A 20,917-nucleotide genomic window follows, 5' to 3' on the forward strand; every position below is an offset into this window, starting at 1 on the left:
TTCTTTGGAGGTTTCCTTTTGCCGGCGTGCCTGCCTCACTTGTGTATTAGCGGCGGGAGGAAAAGTAAAAGGGATACTGTTTTGCCAATGTGCTCGCTTCGCTTCTGTATTAGTGGCTAAGCGAGTGACTCTCTCTTCGGATGTTTCGCTTTGCCGACGTGCTCGCCTCGCTTGTGTATCCTGGGAGGTGGAGCCCTTACCCCATCTCCACCTCTCACTTCCGGGCTGGACAGACACACACACTTTCACATGTAGACGTTTATATATAAGATAAGGCCTCATGTATCTGTCTAGAGGCAGCATGAAGCTCCTTCATGGTTTTAGCGACCTGGGTTTGAATTCCAGCCATTACACCACCTGTATTAAATTTGCATGCTCTCCGTATTTCAAAGTCCCCCCGCCCCTCCATATCCCAAGGCCCAGTTTGCTTTGTTAACTGGTGACTCTAAACGGGCCCATAGTAGGTGTGTGCATAGCATACATGAATTTGCAAGTGTGTCTCAAGATTGACTGGTGCCTCATCAAGCATTAGTTCCTGCTTTGTCCCCAATGATGCTGACATAACTCAGGCTCCATAGATGCTTTGTTAAACTAAGTGGGTTCAAAGAATGGATGAGTATTTGCATTCTTGCTTTTTATTTAGTTACTAGGGGTGCCAAGCCCCCCTGGCGCCTTCAGTGCCTAGCCCTAGTTGCGGTCATAATATTAGTAAAATCTGTAAATGTACAAAAGAAAAATTATTATTTATTGGAGTCAAAATTACGAAATTCTATAAATATGTAAAAGAAAAATTAATTATTATTTAATGGAGTAAAAATCATGACATGAGACTAAAATATTTACTGTCTTACCGATTAGAGTATTTCCATTAATCTGAGGTCCACTATGCTTGATGAGTATTTATAAAAGACTAAATAAACAATCCATTCATTTTAACTGATATTCTTATAGATAAAAAACTTTTTAAAAAATTTAATTAATTTATATGCAATTAATGGACCTCAGTTTTAACAATTCAGTAAATGTCTACTGCCCACATCACACCTATATTTTCAGTAGTGAGCTGAAAATGTATGACCTGCCATCTTTTATTTACACTAAGTTTCCTCTCTGTCACCTCCCTCATTTACAATTTGAGTAACTAAACAAAAAGGAAAAAAGATTTAATAAAATCCACTTTAATAAAACAATAAGTGTCTGTGTGTCCGTCTGGTTCCTTTGTCTCTACCAATCCAAAAGATGGCGCATCACAAAAATTAACACTGATCTTATGAATTCCATAACAAAATGTCATATAACAGAGGTGTAAGCATTGCATGGTGCACTGCTAATGTTAACTCTGAGGTCTGTGTTGATTACTTAGATTCAACCTGTCTTAGATGAGTAGCACAAATGGTTAAAGGATAAGTGTCTGTGTGTCTGTCTGCTTGCTATGTCTCTGTCATTCCAAAAGAGGGCACATCACAAACATTGTTACTAATAAAATGCATTGCATTTGTCAATCCAACAAATGGCGCATCTCATAATACTATTTTTACGCATGCCATGCCAAAGGGCACATAACAAAGACATATGCTTTACATGGTGCATTGCAAATGCCTACGTTGATTACTTAGATTTCAACCCATCTTAGGTGGGTAGCACCAGCAAGTAAATAAATAAAACAAAGTGAAATGAAATAAAATAAATATATGACAATAAATAAGATAGCCATATGCTGTACTACAGCAGACAACTTCAGCTTTCTGTCTGTCATTTCTAAATTAAAAGAAGCGCTGCTATAATAATTTCCGCATCAAACATCTTACAGGCCTATCAAGCCTTAATGATTACTTTCTTTGGACGTTTCTCATATTTTCTGGTTGTTTATTGAACTTATAATGTTAAACAGATGGACATCATCTTCTGCTTCCATACACTGAATGTTAAAATTCAACGACAGTAAAACAAACATCTTTGAGTTAAAGATATTGCCAGATCTGGTGAAACATATTTTCCAGATAATTTTCTCCACATTTCAAGCTGCTGTAGACAATGATTATGTGTGTTTGGAGGTTAGAAGTTAGACGTTTCACTTGTGTCAACATTTATCTGTTACTTTACCAAAGGCAAATTAGCTGGTTAAAAAAAAAGTTTGATGTCAGACATATGATAAGCTAATGACAATGAGTGGGGAATTGTGAGCTGCTGACTCAAAAGGCACTATAAACACTTAGCTTTCACGTTTATTGTGATTTTTGTTTATTGTACTGCAAACAGGACTCAGGCACCACCGCGAGTGGCAGCCTTTCCAGCAGCTCCGTGTATGACTTTATCTTTCTACCTTTTTCTCTATTTCACTGATCACTCCCACCACTTTCTTTTATGTGGACTTGTTCCCTGGACACTTTTTATTGCTTGGACATGGATTTTTACACTCGTCTGTGAATTTCCTCTTGGGATTAATAAAGTATCTATCTATCTGTTATATAAGGGCTTATCTATCTATCTATCTATCTATCTATCTATCTATCTATCTATCTATCTATCTATCTATCTATTAACAAGAATGGCAGTTTAATGGCTCTGAATTGTTATTCTTGCAAATGTATGACACACGTTATGTTAATTCAATTTTTCTTCTATTTTTTATTTAGTACAATCCAGAAGCATAAAGAGTCACAGCCTGCCCTAAGAGGAAGCAACCCTGGACAGGACACCAGTCCATCATGGGACACTGTCACTCACTCATACCTGTCTAATTTAGAGTTACACAGCAATCTAATAGACATAACATTTTTTTTTTCTAAATGTTTCAATCCATTTTTCAGAACATGTTTAGTCCAATGAAGGGTCACTGGGTACCTATGCCTGACACAAATTAGTAACTAATACTAAATATATGACTATTTTTAAGCAAAAACGGTGCCTTTTCTGCAAATAAAACAGGTAGAAAGAGAGGATGACCAAGCCCTTGTTTACAAGTCTACCCCTTCCTTTGAGAGATAATTACAAATGTATTCCTTTTACTGTTTACTGTACATAAAACAGTAAACTCAAACTTCCTTAATGGGTGCCAAGCTGGACCCATCATGGATGGGACACCACTTGAATGCTGGGCACTCAATGCACCTATTTACAGTTACACAGTAAACTCAAACCCACACATGACCGAAGTTGAGCCACTTTACCTTGCCAGGGATATTCCTCCATTTACGTCTCCTGATTATGGAAGGTTTTTAGCAAACATTTTCATAGATCAAGCTGATAGGCAGTGTCAGGGAGACCAGTTAAGTTAAATGTGGCTCCCTGATACCAGCTGTACTTGATGGGACACCTTGAGGAGTTCAAGGAGGACAGTCTAAGATGTTCCAGAATGCACTTTAAATGTATCCAGAAGCAGTCACTGGTAAAAGCTTAAAAGCCTAGTCATAGGGCTAACATAATACACAGCATGGTCTTTTATTTGTTTAGCTTACTACAGAAATAAAGGTAATTTAAGGGGGGGTCAGGAGCACAGAATTATTCACCTGAAAGCACCTAAAAGCAGGAGATGCTGGTATTTACCAGCAATATAACTTTTATAGCAGCCAAACCATTAAGTGGACATGAATTTAAGGACCTTTCCACCTGGTAGCTGCCAGAAAACTGACTTTTACATCAACCTCCGCTAATGTTAAAGGTGACCTTAGAACAGGAAACGTTGGGACTTTTTATCTTTTTGCTGTGAAAGAGTTTTAATTACTAAGAAGAGATGAAATTTGTTCTCACGTGATTTTGTTAACATGTAATATATCATTTTGTGACTTCATTGGTTAATTATGGAATGGAAGAACCTTATTTGCATAGTATATAGTATATAGTACAGTATAGTATACACTTTAACAGCTGAAATTGTCTTGGGGAACTTGAAGCATAGCTATGGTCAGGAGAAAACATCTTTACTGCTTCCTGTGCTTTGAACATCTCTTTTTGTTGACCTGAAGAAGACCCTCGCGATCATCTGAAACCTCACTAACATTCTGTTTTTGCAAGGACTTCCTTCAGTTGATTTAATTTGGCAGTACAAGCCACCTTAGAAGTAAGCTAAATGTATGCTTTCTTTAGTGTCACGCTATCTTTGATATATATTTACTGTTTTTAGTAGGGCTGAAATTATTAAAGAGTACATTCCCAGTAAGTGTGCCACAGTGAGATACTTTAAATGAGACAACAGCTAACGGAGGCTACGTGGATACACCCGAGCTGCCCATCAGTTCTTACAAGTTGAATATCATTGCAGCTGGCAATGCAGGTGGTTAGATCTGCTACCCATCATAATGGCTATGGCCTTAGTATGGAGTAGTGTTGATAATGCAGCGAGAGAGCTCTACGGAACTGATGGTGAGGATGGGACTGAAGGCGTGACATTTTTTAAAAATTGCTGAATAAATTGAATTCAAACTGCTGAAAGAGTAAGTGAGCAACAACTGAAGCAAGACAAACCAGCCCTAACACTAGTCGCTTGCTTGGTGTAATGTTCCTGACAGCATCAGGCTAAGCCCTATGGATGGAGAGTAATGTGAAGCACCATCATGCTCTGTCAACTGTGTAAAAATATGAATGCAGGCAGACATAAGCTCACTGAGTGAAAGAAAGAACCTGTCACAACCAGTTCTGCATGTAGTGAAATTTCTGTTCCAAAATGAGTAGTTCAAGTTCAAATTTATGGTTTATGGAACTGGAAATCTACTGGGGTCTCACAACTGCATGTTCGTATTCTAACAACTGCATGTTTTAGGCAAGCAGTGTTTTGTTGCAGCTAAAGCTTTGTGGGTTCAGATCCCACTACTTACTCTGTGTATCCATGTGCAAGTCACTTCACCTGCCTGTGCTCGAAATGGAAAAATAAAGTAAATATAACCATTTGTATGTCAAATGCTGTAAGCTGCCTTGATTATTATGTGTACATGATACAAAGAAATTCTTACTCACAACTCACCACAGAATAGTAATACAATACCAACAAAAGATATACCACATAAACATCAGAGCAAAAAATCGTATCTACTCTGTATATATAAAATTCTAAGCTTAAAAGTGTAACGATTTTATGTGACGTTTTTATGTGACTTTTTTTGTCACTCTTTAAATCGGGCTTATTTTAAAACTAAAATATATATGTTTGGCATCATTCTTTTCAGAATTTATTAAACTTTAATGTGATGTTGTTATATTTTCATATTCTTATTCCTTTTTTAAATAATAAACTAAAAAATATCAAGACCGCATGTCCTGTGAGACGAAACTTTGTGCCAAAAGATTTAACTACGTCCCAGGCTGGAAATAAAAGACAAAGAGCAGGACAGCTGCTGTACAGGCTTTTAAATGTTCGAAGCGCAGTGTGAGATGCAGATCACGCAGCACGGCAGCAGCAGTAAGCCAGCCGCTCATCAAGCAAAGAGAAGGTAAAAAAAAAAAACTGTATTTATTTCCCATTGTATCACCATTTAAGAGGGGGTTTCGGAGGAGCGACCACATCTCCTTGGGGTGTGTTCAGCCCCCCTATTCACAACACGAGCAGCAGAGACGCAAAGTGGCTGGCACATAGCAGGGGGGAACCCCACAGTACTACATTAGAGAAAAGCCCAAAAACAGGTCATGAGTCAAGGCACTAAAGTTTTGTCCATATAACTTTTATAATAGTGAATGGGCATAATGTTAGGGCGGTTCTATATTTTTTATTTGTCCTGCCTTCTCATTAAGCAACTCCTGCATAACTAAGGAAAATGGGCAGGAGCAGCGCCATAAAAAATGGCATGTGAAAGGATGAGCAGGCCTAATAGGTGACTTTTACTCAATATAGCCATAGTGAGCAAATTAAAAGACAGCCTCTTGTTTAACCACACAGGGTGATTCAAAAGCAATGAGTATAATGTATTATTACCAAGAAATGTCTGAGAATACTGAAATGTCCAGGATTGAAACCCAAGACCTTAATAAAGGCTTCTTTTATTCTTCATTTCACTTATAAAACAACAGTGGATGGGTTTTTCATCTTTGTGTTGCATGGCATATTGACAAGCTGGTAAAATGACTTGTTAATATGAAGGATTCCCAGGTCTTATATTAAACATGTAATATCAAGAGAAATGTGTCCCAGTAAAGCCCCCTCAGACCACTCCTAAGTAATGTGGGTCACAATGCAGCAATGCATAAACACTTTAGTGATGCTTTGCAAGTGTTATGAAGGTCCAAAGGAGTGTTTGTTAAGGTGTTGTTACATAAGAGTAAATGAGTAATAGATGCATTTTTGCAGCACCAAAACTAAACTGTTACTAAATCATTTTTTTGCGTAATTCTTCAGCTGTAAATGATAATGTTATTTAAAAATGCCTCCAATTGCAGAATCCTTTTTAAAATTTTCTCATAATATTAGTATATAAAACCTCCAAACAATGCAAATATATCTGGGTGTTATGAAGACCAAAATAAGTACAGTGGAAACTCGGTTTACGAGTGTTTTGCAAGACGAGCTAAATTTTTAAATAAATTTTGACTTGATAAACGAGCAATGTCTTATAATACGAGTAGTATGGATACACTTTGTCTGCTGAGCGTCATGTGATCACAACTGAGCTGATGGTTCTTCTCTCCCTCTCTCTCTTCTCTTGAGGCAATTGTCTCCTATTCTCCGTCTGAGTCTGTGTGCCTCACACATACAGTCAACATCCGTACGAGCGTATACTGTTTACTACAGCATTGTGATTGTGTGTGTGTGTGTGCACACGCGCACGTGTGCGCTGTGAATTGCGAGTCCCCATCTTGCACCCCAAAACACGAAGCTGAGTCTCAGTACTTTAACAACACCAGCTTTATTCAGCTTGAAACAGCAACAGCGCTGTTATTTATTGTAGCGGGATCTTTATAATGTTCCTTGTATCACCCATCGACGGCAGGCGCTTATAGCATGCCTGCAATCTTTTTGGATTCGCTTATACGGCGAACTGCTACAGCGCTGGGAGACTGCGATTGCTTTGGGACACTCCCACAAGAATCCCACAAGAGTTTAGAAACTCGCTCACACCAGCCATGATTCTTTTTAAAGGTAAAGTGCATTTTAATTTGTTTTATGTATTTTTACTTTATATTTTGTATTAATCATTTTATATGAATAGTTTTGGGTTGTGGAACGAATCATCTGAGTTTCCATTATTTCTTATGGGGAAATTCACTTTGATATACGAGTGCTTTGGACTGCGAGCACGTTTCTGGAACGTTCCACTGTATATGTTAAGACAGGGGTTCTCAAAGTCGGTCCTTGGGGCCCACTGTGGCTTCAAATTTTTGCTTCAACCAGATTCCTAATCAGTGACAACTGCTAACACTGATCTCAATTAATTAGCTGGTATTTTTTTCTCTTCTCTTATTTTATGTTAAGAAAGCACAGAGGCATATTGATATTTACATTTATAAGACATTTAGAGATAATGTTGTTTTTGCTAGAGATTTAATTTCATTATAAGTTTGGTCCCTTCATTGTATCTTAATAACAATAATTAAAAATGAGCAGAGCAGACACTTAGGAAAACAACACTGAATCATGAAAGGCTGCAACTACTTTAGCATCAGACCCACTAATTAGTAAATAATGGATTGAAAAATTAGAACTCCGGGAAAAATAGAATGAAAACCAAGAGGAAAATATTGTTAAAAAGAAAAAAAACATTATTCCCATATAACTGCTTAGTACATTTTAATAATTTTTTTGTTCTCCCAAACTTAGGTTTCTAATTTCTATATTGTTCCCAAAGCACAAAATCTGGGCAATAACAGTGCACTTAATTAGCCCAGGAGTCCAATTAAACAAAGAAGCTGGTTGGAACAAAAACCTGCAGCCACAAGGGGTCCCCAGGACCGACGTTGAGAACCCCTGTGTTAAGGTCTTGTGACATAAATGAGTAACAGATGCATTTTGCAGTACCTAAACTAAAGGGTTTCCGAAATGCTAATTATGCATGCATAATGCATTTAGAAAAAAATGCTATTTTGACAATAAATGGTGAATACAATTTTTGGGAACAAGGAAGTCTCCATGATTGACATGTACACCTTACAGAAACAACTGTGTGAGCAGTACTGTCAGAATTTGGGTAAATCACCTTAAAGACCGGAACACAGACGTCGTTGATCATTTCTGTAGTGAATGCCAATTAGCCAACTGCCTCTACTCAAAGTGCTGATGGATAAATTAACGAAGTTACCAAATAAAAATGAAGGGTGATAATTAAAGAAACAAAACTGTCTTGGTGGCAGTGCATTGCATTTTATGTACAGTGGTAATGCAGTTATGGCACAAGGGATGTTCAAACCTATAGAATAGTGTAAAAAACTGCATAGAGATCAGGCTGAGGACATCATACAGGAGTAAACAAAGCAATGTAGATCTGACTGACATGTACTAATCCTCTGCTTAAATCTTTAATAATTATTCAAATAAGCATACTCATTATATTTTGGTGCAATTGTATTAGTAACTGAAAACAAACTTATAGCCTGTTGCAAAAAATGTTCAAATGCCACTGGCACTTACCGGCACAAAGGTTCGACAAGGTCCTTGTCAAGAAAGTCATGGTCCTTCTTCACTGCAGAAATGTCAATAGGGAACTGGGAATCTGAAACATGAAGAAAGAATGGAAACTCTTAACCTCTGGGATTCCAGCAAAGGCTTTCACTGCGACCTGAAGTGACCATCTACAATGAACTCAATGAGATTTCATTCTTGATGTTCTCTGTGTGATGGGAAACTAAACATTCCTGCAGGCCAGCAGTAATGAGGCTGCATGCCAGCAAACAGACAGAAAGCTTCCTGCTTGAATGTTAGTTCTGCAGCCTAGTTTTGTTTAAAACAAAAGGTCTTTGGCATTTTCTGGTGTAAAGCTCCTCCAGTCACGTTTGGAATTATATGCAAGAAAAAAAACAAAAAACTACTACACTGTAAAATGAATAAAGAAGGTCACATTACCCAGACAATAAAACAAAAGAGAAAATGTATAGCATTCTTTTAAAAATGCTTTCTCCCACAAATATGATAATAGGTGAACATTTTTCAAATCTTTACCAAACCATAATCTTGGGGATTATGATCTTCTAATTGAAATTAAAACGACCCAGCTTACTCCAAACAATATGTGTTTTGTGTGCTGTAACTACAATGGAGAAGCACAACATTGCACAAGTGCTACATAATTGGGTAACAGATTCTTACATAATTCTGTAGATCGAGCTAAATCCAGCATCCTAATCTCCAGTACTGAAGTAATCAACTTTGGAAAGGCTGCTTCACAGTAAGGAGACCAGGGTTCGCATCCCAGTCCACCCAGCGAGGAGGTTGCATATTCACCCTGCATCTGACAGGGTTTCTGCCCACAGTCCAAAAACATGCAGGTTAGGTGGACTGATGATACTAAATTGGTCCTAATGTGTGGTTTGTGTGTGTGTGTGTTCGAACTGTGATGGACTGATGCCTTGTCCAGGGTTTGTTTCTGCCTTGTACCCTATGCATACTGGGATAGGTTCCAGCAAGTCCCACAACTCTGTTCAGGACAAAGCAGGTTAGAAAATGACTGACTGACTGACTGATCCACTGATACACTTTTTGTAACCAAACCATCCCAAGGCACACCACTATCTTACCAACCATAAACACATATATACTCACACATAAGCTCAAATTTCCCAAGGGGCAAGACTACTGGAGAAGCCAGTAAAAATGGAGCCTCTCTAAGCTCCTTGTCTGCAACATGGAGATCACGGAGCTGCTTTTACGCTAGTTTCTCCAGCTACACCTATCCTCCTCAGACAGGTCTCCACCACCTGCAGACCTTCAGACTCAGGTGTACTACACTATTATTTCCACAGCACACCTGGGTAGCTCTCATGGCGCACCACTGTGCCATGGCACACTGGTTGAAAAACACTGACGTATAACATTGAATAACTTAAACATTTTATGCATAGGAAAATATTATTAACAACTAATTACTTAACATCTAAAATTATAATAGTAAAAGTTGGAGCAGTCTGAGTAGACAATGAATATTGTCTGTTCTACCGACAACCTGACCCAAGGTTGGGTCTCTCAGCATCCAGTTACAGACTAATGGCTTTTGGTTTTTGAAAAGTCTTATAGTAATTGTTCTCATTTTGCACAACACTTTATTCTTTTGCTATAGTACTCTATTCTGGGACTTGTGAGAGCCCATTCATCCAGTTCTTAACCCCCATGTCTGGCTAAGGGTCATGGGGAGCCAGTAGTTCTCCAGGCAGTTTGCGCACAAGGTGGTGCCAATACAGTGCAGGGCACCAGTGCTAGTTCCCTCTCCTTTTCACTCATATTTAAAGGTACTAATTATCCTAACACTTTGGGATTAAAAAAGGAAAACCTACAAAGATTGAAAAGCCATTGGGTCTGGAATTTGAACACGTCTGTGTGGATGCACATGCTGCCCTACTTCAGAATTTGCAGTATGAAACTAAAGAATGCTCACGTTACAAATTGGTTAATTTTGCTATTTTTTAGCTTAAAATATTTTTTCTGCTGCCCTTTTGAACATCAAGGAATGTTAATATGTTTGTGCCCTGCATCAAAACTTGAACTAAAAAGAAATGTATTTTTTGTTAGCTGCATTACCACATTTGTTTGTAAGCTCAGACATTTAGTGGCTGTGTTGTTAGGGCATGGCACACCAGTGGTAGGGACTTAACCTCCAGAAGGCACAGCATACAGTTTTATAAATGCATTCAGTGCAGCATCTGAGATTGTGGACTCAAACCTCAAACAACTTCAGTGTAGGTGCTACAAGTAATTAATGTCTTTTGATTATTGATTTCTTGCAGTTCTCTGTTTGACTTTGATCGCTGTTTAACAGTCAGATTTTAATGACAGTATGTCTTTTGATTGTCAAGCTCTGGCAATTCTGTATTTTGACAATACTCATAAGTTTAAATTTTCAAAAAGAAACGTCCTCTGACTTTCAACTGTTTTTACTTTCAGTAAACTTAATGTGTAAATATTTGTATGAACACTAAAAGAGTCAACACCATAAGACATAAACTAAAAATGTTTCACAATGTGTCCCTGAATGAAGGGAGGCTCAAAATCAAAAGTACCAGTCAGTATCTGGTGTGGCCACCACCTGCTTGAAGTACTGCAGTGCATCTCCTCCTCATGGACTGGACCAGATTTATCAGTTCTTGCTGTGAGATGTTACCCCACTCTTCCACCAAGCCACCTGCAAGTTCCTGGACATTTCTGGGGGGAATGGCCCTAGCCCTCACCCTGCGATCCAACAGGTCCCAGACGTGCTCAATTCCTTTGACGATAAACACGAATCCGTCCATCAACCCTGGTGAGACAAAACCGTGACTCTTCAGTGAAGAGCACTTTTTGCCACTCCTGTCTGATCCAGCGAAGGTGGGTTTGTGCCCATAGGCGGCGTTGTTGCTGGTGATGTCTGGTAAGGACCTGCCTTACAACAGGCCTACAAGCCCTCAGTCCAGCCTCTCTCAGCCTATTGTGGACAGTCTGAGCACTGATGGAGGGATTGTGTGTTCCTGGTGTGACTTGGGCAGTTGTTGTGGCCATCCTGTACCTGTCACGCAGGTGTGATATTCGGATGTACCGATCCTGTGCAGGTGTTGTTACATGTGGTCTTCCACTGCGAGGATGATCAGCTGTCCTTCCTGTCTCCCTGTAGCGCTGTCTTAGGCGTCTCACAGTGCGGACATGGCAATTTATTGCCCTAGCCACATCAGCAGTCCTCATGCCTCCCTGCAGCATGCCTAATGCACGTTCACGCAGATGAGCAGGGACCCTGGGCATCTTTCTTTGGGTGTTTTTCACAGTCGGTAGACAAATCTCTTTAGTGTCCTGCGTTTTTAGAACTGTGACCTTAAATGCCTACTTTCTGTAAGCTGTTAAGGTCTTAACGACCATTCCACAGGTGCATGTTAATTAATTGATTATGGTTAATTGAACATGCATGGAAAACATTGTTTAAACCCTTTACAATGAAGATCTGTAAAGTTACTTGGATTTTTAAAACATTATTGTTGAAATACACAGTCCTGAAAAAGGGACGTTTCTTTTTTTGCTGAGTATATATACGATACTGTTGCTATATTATATTTATACAGTGGAACCTCGGTTCACAACCATAATTCGTTCCAAAACTCTTGTCGTACACCGATTTGGTCGTGAACCAAAGTAATCTCCCCCATAGGATTGTATGTAAATACAATTAATCTGTTCCAGACCGTACAAACTGTATGTAAATATGTATTTTTTAAAGATTTTTAAGCACAAATATAGTTAACTAGCCATGTGCACCCAACTATGTTGCACGTGTTAAAGTTGTCTGTGAAGGGCTCCCTGTTTAAACACGGCTGCCAGTCATGAACTGGGCCCTTCGTCGGACAGCATTATGATTTTTTATAAGGGAAACAAAATTACAAAAGAAAACCCTTGGACATTGATTCGATAGGAACGACCTACTCGGAATCACTGTCTGAATAGTAATTATGTGGTGGTGTCTGAGCATTTCTGCTTCTGTCTATTCACAGTCCATCTCGTTTTCACGATGCTATCGTTTCCTCTCACAATGTCTTCTCAAACTTTCTCCAATCCTGCTGGTTGCTTTGTGGCAATCCAAAGAGTAAGGCAATATACACGGAGCAATGGTTATAAAAGGGGGACACATAGGTATCCAGGCTCTTTAAAGCATAAATAGGGATCACTTCACTCACATGTGAGCAAGCCACGGTACAAATGTGAAACGCGCAGCACTTGCCGGATACAACGTAACAATAATAATTTCCAGAATGTGCTGTTACGTTGTCATTCATTTTACCCACTGTCTGTCTTTCATTCATATGTTACGTAGGCACGTACCTTTTATCTTCGGCGATCTCATTCTCTTACCAGGCCTCAGGAGCTAACCAGTGTAACACTGTCCACCACCCCTTTCGTTATTCTGGCACATTGTTGACATCCGTGAGTAGCAACAACGTACTAAACTGGAAAGTGGTCTACGCACGCATGGAATTCACAGACAAACAAAGATCAAGATCTAAATGAAGATCTCTTTAGTTAATTTAAAGCACAACAATTTGTTTAGTTTGAATGTCTGTGTTTTGAGGTGTTACTGGAGTACTACAGTCTTCAGTAGTATAAACCTGGAGGAGATTCTTAATGCAATGCCTATGTTTTAGCTGTCTCTCTACTGCCATCTAGTGCTTCTTCTTCTAATTCATTCGTGGACAAACAAAGATCAAGATCCAAATGAAGATTATATATAGAGATTATACCATAGTATGCACAGTGTAATAGTAAACTAAATGTAAAAACACTGAATAACCCTGAGAAAACTTTGAACAACAGAGAAAACTAACACTGCAAGAGTTTGCTCTGTAGCGCTACGAACCGCTCGCTTAAAACACTTTTTTTAATGAGTTTTAACCACAGGGAAAAAAAATGAACATTTGAAAAATCCGTAATTTAATGAACCACCAAGAAAAGTAACATTGCAACAATGCACGCTACGAACCGATCACTGTAAACGGAAGTGAAGTGGAGGTTAAAATCCAATAGAAAAGTCTTCATTAAATACAATGAGGTTAAAACAATGTTCGGATCTGTCTCTTTAAAAGCAAGCATTATGCGTCCAACCGTCTCTCTCTCTCGAGTGCGCGTGTGTGTGTGTCTCTTGCTGTCTCGAGCGTGCGTGAGTTTGTGTGTGTGTCTCTCTCACGCTGCACAGGGAATGCATAGGGAGAGACTGAACACTTGCGGAAATCATCGGCGCGCACAAACCGAAAGGGAAACTGGCTTGTTCGTATACCGAGTCTGTGGTCGTGAACAGATGCAAAAGTTTGGCGAACTTTTTGGTCGTAAACCGATTTGTACATGTTCCAAGACGTTCGTGAACCTAGATTCCACTGTACATCTTTGTAAATACTCTCAGTCTGCATTCAATGAAGAGCACTGTATAAGAATAATCAGAACCACGCATTCAAATAATCAACTGTGCTTATTAGAGTGTGTTTTTTTGACACTTCATGCATAGTAACTTGTCTTAAAAGTAGCTTAGTTTTCTTTCAATGAATTCCACTTCAAACAATACTGAATCTCTTTGACTCCATTTAGCTTGTCTCACTGCCATTGTCCATACCGATGGGCTTGGTGTAGAAGTTTCTTCTGGTACTTTGCTTTCATACACTACAAAAGAAGAGGACCCACACTTTACTGGCATGTTGACTTAGAAACAAGTCTTTATATTGACAAAAGAAAACATTCACAACAACGTATCTGAATACCAGAATATTAAGATGACTGTTCTGCTGTTGATGAACCTTGACCATGTCTTTGGTCTATTCATTATCAATATTCATTATTCATTATCTAGTCAAGGTAGGCGTTATGTGCATTAGGTTTATGCAGTCTGTGAGAATAAATGATATGTGTGAGTTTTTTTGTTGCTCAACACCTGCCTGTAACTATTCAGTTTTCACTGATTCATACATTCAAGAATTTACAAGATCATGGAGGTATGGAGGAAACCTGCACAAGAAACATGTAAAAGCAGAAACACTTCCAACTCCAGATACCAAAACACACAAATAAGATCAAAAATAAAGTTCTTTTCAAAAACATGGGAAAATTTTGAATTAAAATTTGAATAAAAAAAAAACAATGGCTTAATCTTCAGTTTGTTAATAGAAAACTAAATCACTGACTGTTTATTTTGTCCCTTGTCTTTTTTCCACTTGCTCCTGGGGCCGGCTACTGTCTGTAGCAGGGAGCTGGCCTATGCAGTTGAAGCTGTCACACTAAAGAAATACAAATATACTGTATATATAGGAGCACTCATATTGATTTAAGGCCATATCAAATCAGATGACTTTTCCAGTAATTTTAAGTCGAAGGCAGTCAGTGTCACATTTCGGCGAAGGCCAGTCACATAATGTTACATACCCGCCGACTCATTCCAACTAATCTGTGACTTGCTCTGACAAAAGTTGTAGAGGTGGACTCTGTGTATGCGAGAGCTGACAACCAATGAATGCTCATCTGTAAGTACAATTTATACAATGCACCATCAGGGAATAAGGAACATGGGTGTGTTGGATCTCAAAAAGAGAAGTGGAGCTTGTCTGTGTAATGCCTTGTGTTTTATGTACTGTAACAAAAGGGCAGAAATTGTGGCTAATCTCGCCATAGCTGTTCAACGCTTGCTCTGTCAGAAAGTCCATTATTGCTATCAATAAAGATCAGCGAGCAAGACTGCACTGAAAGTCGCTAAATGTAACATGCCCAGTGATTTTCACTCGTAAATTGACATGGTTCAGCGATGAGATTCGCAAGTATGACACACCCAACAACAAGAACTCACGTAATGTAACATTGGCTTTATTCACACAAATGCTTGGTCCCTTTATTGTGTAATCCATTCATACATTATCCAACCTGCTATATCCTAACTATACGGTCATGGGGGTCTGCTGGAGCCAATCCCAGCCAACACAGGGCACAAGGCAGGAAACAAACCCCGGGCAGGGCGCCAGCCCAACACAGTAAATGTGTAATGCTATCCAATTTTATTGGGTACAATTTGTTTTTGATGGTGTCTCTACTGTTTGCTAACCATGCTTTCCATTATGTCTCCATGTCACCCACATACTGAACCCATGGCGCCCATATCTTCAGAAAATGAAACAAATGGATGTATGATGGTAAATAATATTTAAATATTTAAAACGTGGAAAGAAAAATCTGTGTCTTAGGAGTGAAAAAAACACCTTAGGCAAACTAAAACAATGAAGCAGAGTGGAAAAACATAGAAAATGTTAAAAGATGATAATATTCTCCTAGTTTTCCATATCTCCTGAATGAATGCATGCTTTCACGGCTACCAGACTATAATTTTCTTGTAATATACCTGCAGGTACAATAAGCTGTAATTAACATTAAATTGCTTGTACAATACCATTAAAGCTGTCTTCAGCTACTGTCACAAAGTAATTATATCAGTAGTAAACACCAATTATGATTTTCGTCAAATTGCAGGATGATGGCACTACAGCTCTGTCTCTTCATTTCAACCAGTTTTACTGATAACTTCAATTTGTATTTGTATGTTTCAAAATGAGCTCTAGATTGAATGAACGTATATTAAAATTGCAGACAACTGTCTGCCCGGGCAACTGGTATTTGGAAGAAATTTTTTTTTTTAACCAAAACAGATTTCTTTATATGTAATATAATGAAAAGTGAGAGAATCCTATAATGTGTGCTCCATATGGAACCTGATCAGACACCATTGAACACGAATCACAGATTAACTAGCGTCATCAAGCCCCCACTTACACATCAGAACTTGTTAAACAAGCCACGAGAACAGCCTGTGTATTCATGGGACAAACAATCAATCTTTATTTTATTTAGTGTCTTTAGCTTCATTTTCTAGACGTAACAGGATTATAATAAGCTACTGAAAAAACGTAATGGAACAATAAAAAAACAGCAAATACAAAAAATGTTTTTGTGAGCTTACAAAGCTATAGGTTGGTATACAACCATAAATAAATGCAACAAATACTTTACCCTTCACCCATCATACACCCACCCATTTCGTGAACTTGCTTATACAGTTTAGGGGGTTGAATTGGATGCAAGGGAAAAATCAGTACCTTTACAGTTATGTTACATGTTATGATGTCATGGCTATCCATTGATCTGACAATAAACCTGTCCATCCATTGGAAGGAAGAGCCTGTGCAAAGAAATTGTTGATACTGTTCATAGTGAGGGTAATCCACAATCACACAGCCTCACTTCGTGTTGGAACTCCACGTGAAAAACCCATACACAGGATGACAATGTACGGCGAAAGTTACACCACCTTGGATGGACCCTTGGTCTGGGGGAATGGTTGAGTCAGTCTTAGTCACGACCTCACCTCTGACCTTGCCGCCTTGGGTGGCCTTATCAGGAGTACACAACTCCCGATTTCATCACTCAGGGGATCGTTGATCAGGCAAACCACTTCACCACAATAAGGCACTGACTCAGTGGAGGGTATGTTACGTACAGGCACACCAGTTCACATAATTCACACCACTTCACTTTAGAGTTGCCATTAGGCCAATGTGGATATCTTCAGGGTATAACTCATTTCATCTATCCATTACCATGGTCACTTAATCCAGTTTAGCGGGGTAAGGGACAGGGTTTGTTTACAATCTAAGATGAAGGCCCAACGAGTGCCTTAAGGAGAGTCGGCCCAACTCATTAACTAGGAGCTTCATAAAATGGAGCAAACCCATATGGTTTATTTATCGTAAGTGACAATGCTGTTGCTGTCCAAAGCAGTGTGACACCCTGCTTTGGACAGCAACAGCATTGTCACTTACTATAAATAGAAAAATATTTGAAAAATGTGAATGTGTTTTATGGATAGCACGGCAGGGACCTGCGTTCAATTCAGAGCATAATCACACACGTGTGATTGGGCTTAAGAATATTGGTGAGCTGCACTGACTCTCCTTCTCAACCTTCTCAAGCAGACCATCCATGGGAAATCTCGGCAGGTCCTGGCGCCAGTGATGACGGCACTTCCGGTTCTGGTCCCAATGACGTCACTTCCTCTCTTGGGCTTTAAAGCTGCCGTCTTTTCAGATTACATTTAGTTCTGTTTTGGACTGAAACCTGTGAATATCTCATTGAATTTCAACTCCAGTTTGCAGCCAAGGCACAATATATAGGGTGGCTGCCCCAAACCTTTTTATGTCTGTGGTCTGCTTTTGTGACAAAGGGTGCAACTTCAGTTTTGAGGCACTCTGTATATCTGAAATTATAAGGAGCCAATATAGAGTATAATCTAAAACCTTTCTGTTAATTCAACACAACCAGAGAACTGGTGTAAGCTGTCTCCAACTCACACACTACGTATAGCTTTCCATTTAAGGGTTGGCACTAAGCGTAATGGTGCGTCCATTTCTGGGATACCCTTCAGTTCCTTTTATTTCTTTTTAGAGCTCTTCCTAGAAAACAAGCTATTACTGGCGGCAAGTATGAAAATGTGCATAGGTAGAACATGCAGATTCCACTCAGATTTGAACACAGGACTGTGGAGTGGTAAGAAAGGATGTGACAACGATTTGGTACAGTTATTACAACAGTTGTGCAAATGCTGTACAATAAACATTATACAGAAAGTGACCAGGATGAAAACTGAACCCAGCTTCTCGTTGCTATGTAGTGGCAAGACTAATCCCTCAACCACTGAGCCACCCTTTCTATATGATTTTAATTTCACATGAATTTCCACATACATCACCTTAACACACAGCAGTGTAACATCAGTATGAAGGGTGGAACACTGAGCACAACTAACGGCAGGACCCAAAAACCTCAGCATTGGGTATAACAGGATCACCTAAAATGGCGTACCTGTGTTGCTGTTAAACAAATTGCAGACACTGTTGAGGAACAATGAATTTTTATACCAGCCGAGAGCTAAATGGAGGTAGAGATGCATCCGGATAAAGGAGACGTGAAAGCGACACCTCCTGGTTGTTCTCCATTGGACCTTTTAGCTTAAAATTGGCTTAGGAGAGTTGTGCAAACTGACCCACTGCTGCATACAACATATCTGATTTGCCAGCAGCTACAAATTCTTGAGGGAGGGCAAAAAAGGGGAACTTATTACAGCAATGAATTGCTGAGGAACACAACATAACTAATTACCAAAATTGGCAAGACTGTGCGGTATGTTACAAAACAAGTTCTATTGAGCAGGAACCTTCCATATACTTGGCACCTCTTCGATCATTAATCTAAACCTGATGTGGCAAGTGAGGTTGTTTAGCTGCCCCATGATTCCAAGATTAAATCTGGTCCATGAAGTCTGTAGCCTTACCCTTCACATTTCTTTGTACTGCTCATGTGACTCAACGGATGTGCAAAAGGTTGGATGAAAATTGGGGTATGAACTGTAGGGGCTTGTGACATACTGTATCAGAAATGTAGCAGGACAGAAGGCACAACTACAACTGCGAGAGATGGAGCTGTGGTCCCAGGTTTGGTAAGAGCGGCGATGGTATATTAAGGCACTTGATAACAATAGAAGAAAAGGTTCAGTTGTGAGGAGCAGGCTGAAAAATCGACTCATTCATTGTCCAAACCTGTTACGAGAGCAGGGTCCCAGGGAGTGAGCGCCTACTCTAGCAGCAAGAGGGAAAAGTCAGTAACCAGTCTTGGATGTGATAACATATACACATTAAAATGCACTTATCTGGAACCCATCTAAGAGGCAACAATAATCCATGCATGAGCGGTTATTGTTGTATATTGTTAAATAAATTATACATTCACATTCAATGGCTGCAAGTGGAGCTGCTGCTGGTGCTTCAAATTTATTTATATGCATGCTTATGTCCATCTGCATCCTAATCTGGTTATGCATTTCAGAGATGCAGTATATAAAACCACCTTCTATCCCGGGTCATCGGAAGAAGTAGTCTATCGGAAGGCACACTCAAGTATACAGTTTGACGTAATGATGTAATGAGAGGAAAAGTGGAGTACATGGAGAAAAGCCCACATATACACATGGCAAACAAGCAAACTCCACACAGATATGCTTTGGGACACTGGTGCTGGAACACAGTAAGTATTGCAGTCTGAAGCACATATCATCACAGTTAGTATTCAGAGGCCGCTATATTCCATGCACTTCAAATTTTCCTGACATTTGATGATTAAAAACTGCTATGCCACAGTACTCTTAATAGACAACAGCTCAGTATTGAGCATTGTTGTACAATCAAAGCTGATCACCAATGGGTTTAGTGTCACCATTTGCAACAGGATTGTAACCTTCTTAACTACCAGACCTCAGTAAGTCCAAACTAGAAGCATGGCTTACTTCATACCCTACAGGATAGTGTGCTGAGCTCCCGTTGCACTCCTTGTTCACCTTATAACAAGCCCAGCTGCATCTCCATCTGCTGATAACACCACCGCCATAGACCTGGTCGCTATCTGGCGGTCTAACAGATGAATTGGGGTTTTTCGGATTGTCAGGAGAATGCTACTTTCTGGACTGCATGTTGCCTATTTTAAAGTTTAGTGGAGGAGGGATAATGGTTTGGAGCTGTCATTCAGGGTTTGGGCTCTGCCTCTTGGTCCGAGTGAAGGGTACTGTTATGGTGTTACAGCTATGGCGTACACAGTCAGTTCAGACAACTGTGCACTTCTAACCTAGTGGAGACAGTTTGGAAAAAGCCCTTTCCTGTTCAAGCATGATTGTGCCACTACACACAAAGCCAGGTCCATAAAGACATGGTAGCCTGCACAGAGCCCTGATCTCAATCATGCTGAACACCCTTTAGAACACGGGTGTCGAACTCCAGGCCTGGAGGGCCGCAGTGGCTACAGGTTTTCATTCTAACCATCTTCTTCATTAGTGACCAGTTTTTGCTGCTAATTAACTTCTTTTGCTTTAGTTTTAATTAACGTGACTCAGGCCCCTTAGTTGTCTCTTTTTTAATCAGCAGCCAAACGATATTGAGACACAAAACGAGCTGCCACACGGCCAGCTCACCTGTGCCTGTCACACAATATCTGAAAATAAAGAGAAGTGAAGGTCTCAGTAAGGTTGATCTCTCAGGTCACCAAAACATTTTGACAAACAGAAAATCAACAGTTTTGGAAATGTCTGCTGTAGCAGGATAAGAGCAGCAACTGACCACAAAATTAAATAACAGGCTTAATGAATTAACAACAAGAATCAGCATCTCATTAATAGATTGGTTGGAGTTTGAAATCCCAGTTTAGCTGCTCATCTGTTGGCTCGTTTCATGTCTCATTTCTGTTTGACTGCCATTCCATGAAGAA

The 20,917-nt window shown here is 39.5% G+C and overlaps 1 protein-coding gene across 9 annotated transcripts in view; it reads right to left on the reverse strand.

The window, feature by feature from the left end:
• LOC120523992 (stAR-related lipid transfer protein 13-like) overlaps window positions 1-20,917 on the reverse strand; it is a 546,464-nt gene that overhangs the window by 53,494 nt on the left and 472,053 nt on the right. For all 9 annotated transcript variants that reach the window (XM_039745760.1, XM_039745759.1, XM_039745763.1 and 6 more), the window contains one exon: window positions 8,552-8,633. In XM_039745760.1, the coding sequence (XP_039601694.1) occupies window positions 8,552-8,633 (82 nt within the window). The remainder of the gene's footprint in view (window positions 1-8,551; window positions 8,634-20,917) is intronic.

This window comes from Polypterus senegalus, chromosome 2 (assembly GCF_016835505.1).
Source record: "Polypterus senegalus isolate Bchr_013 chromosome 2, ASM1683550v1, whole genome shotgun sequence".
NCBI classification, from domain to species: Eukaryota; Metazoa; Chordata; class Cladistia; order Polypteriformes; family Polypteridae; genus Polypterus; species Polypterus senegalus.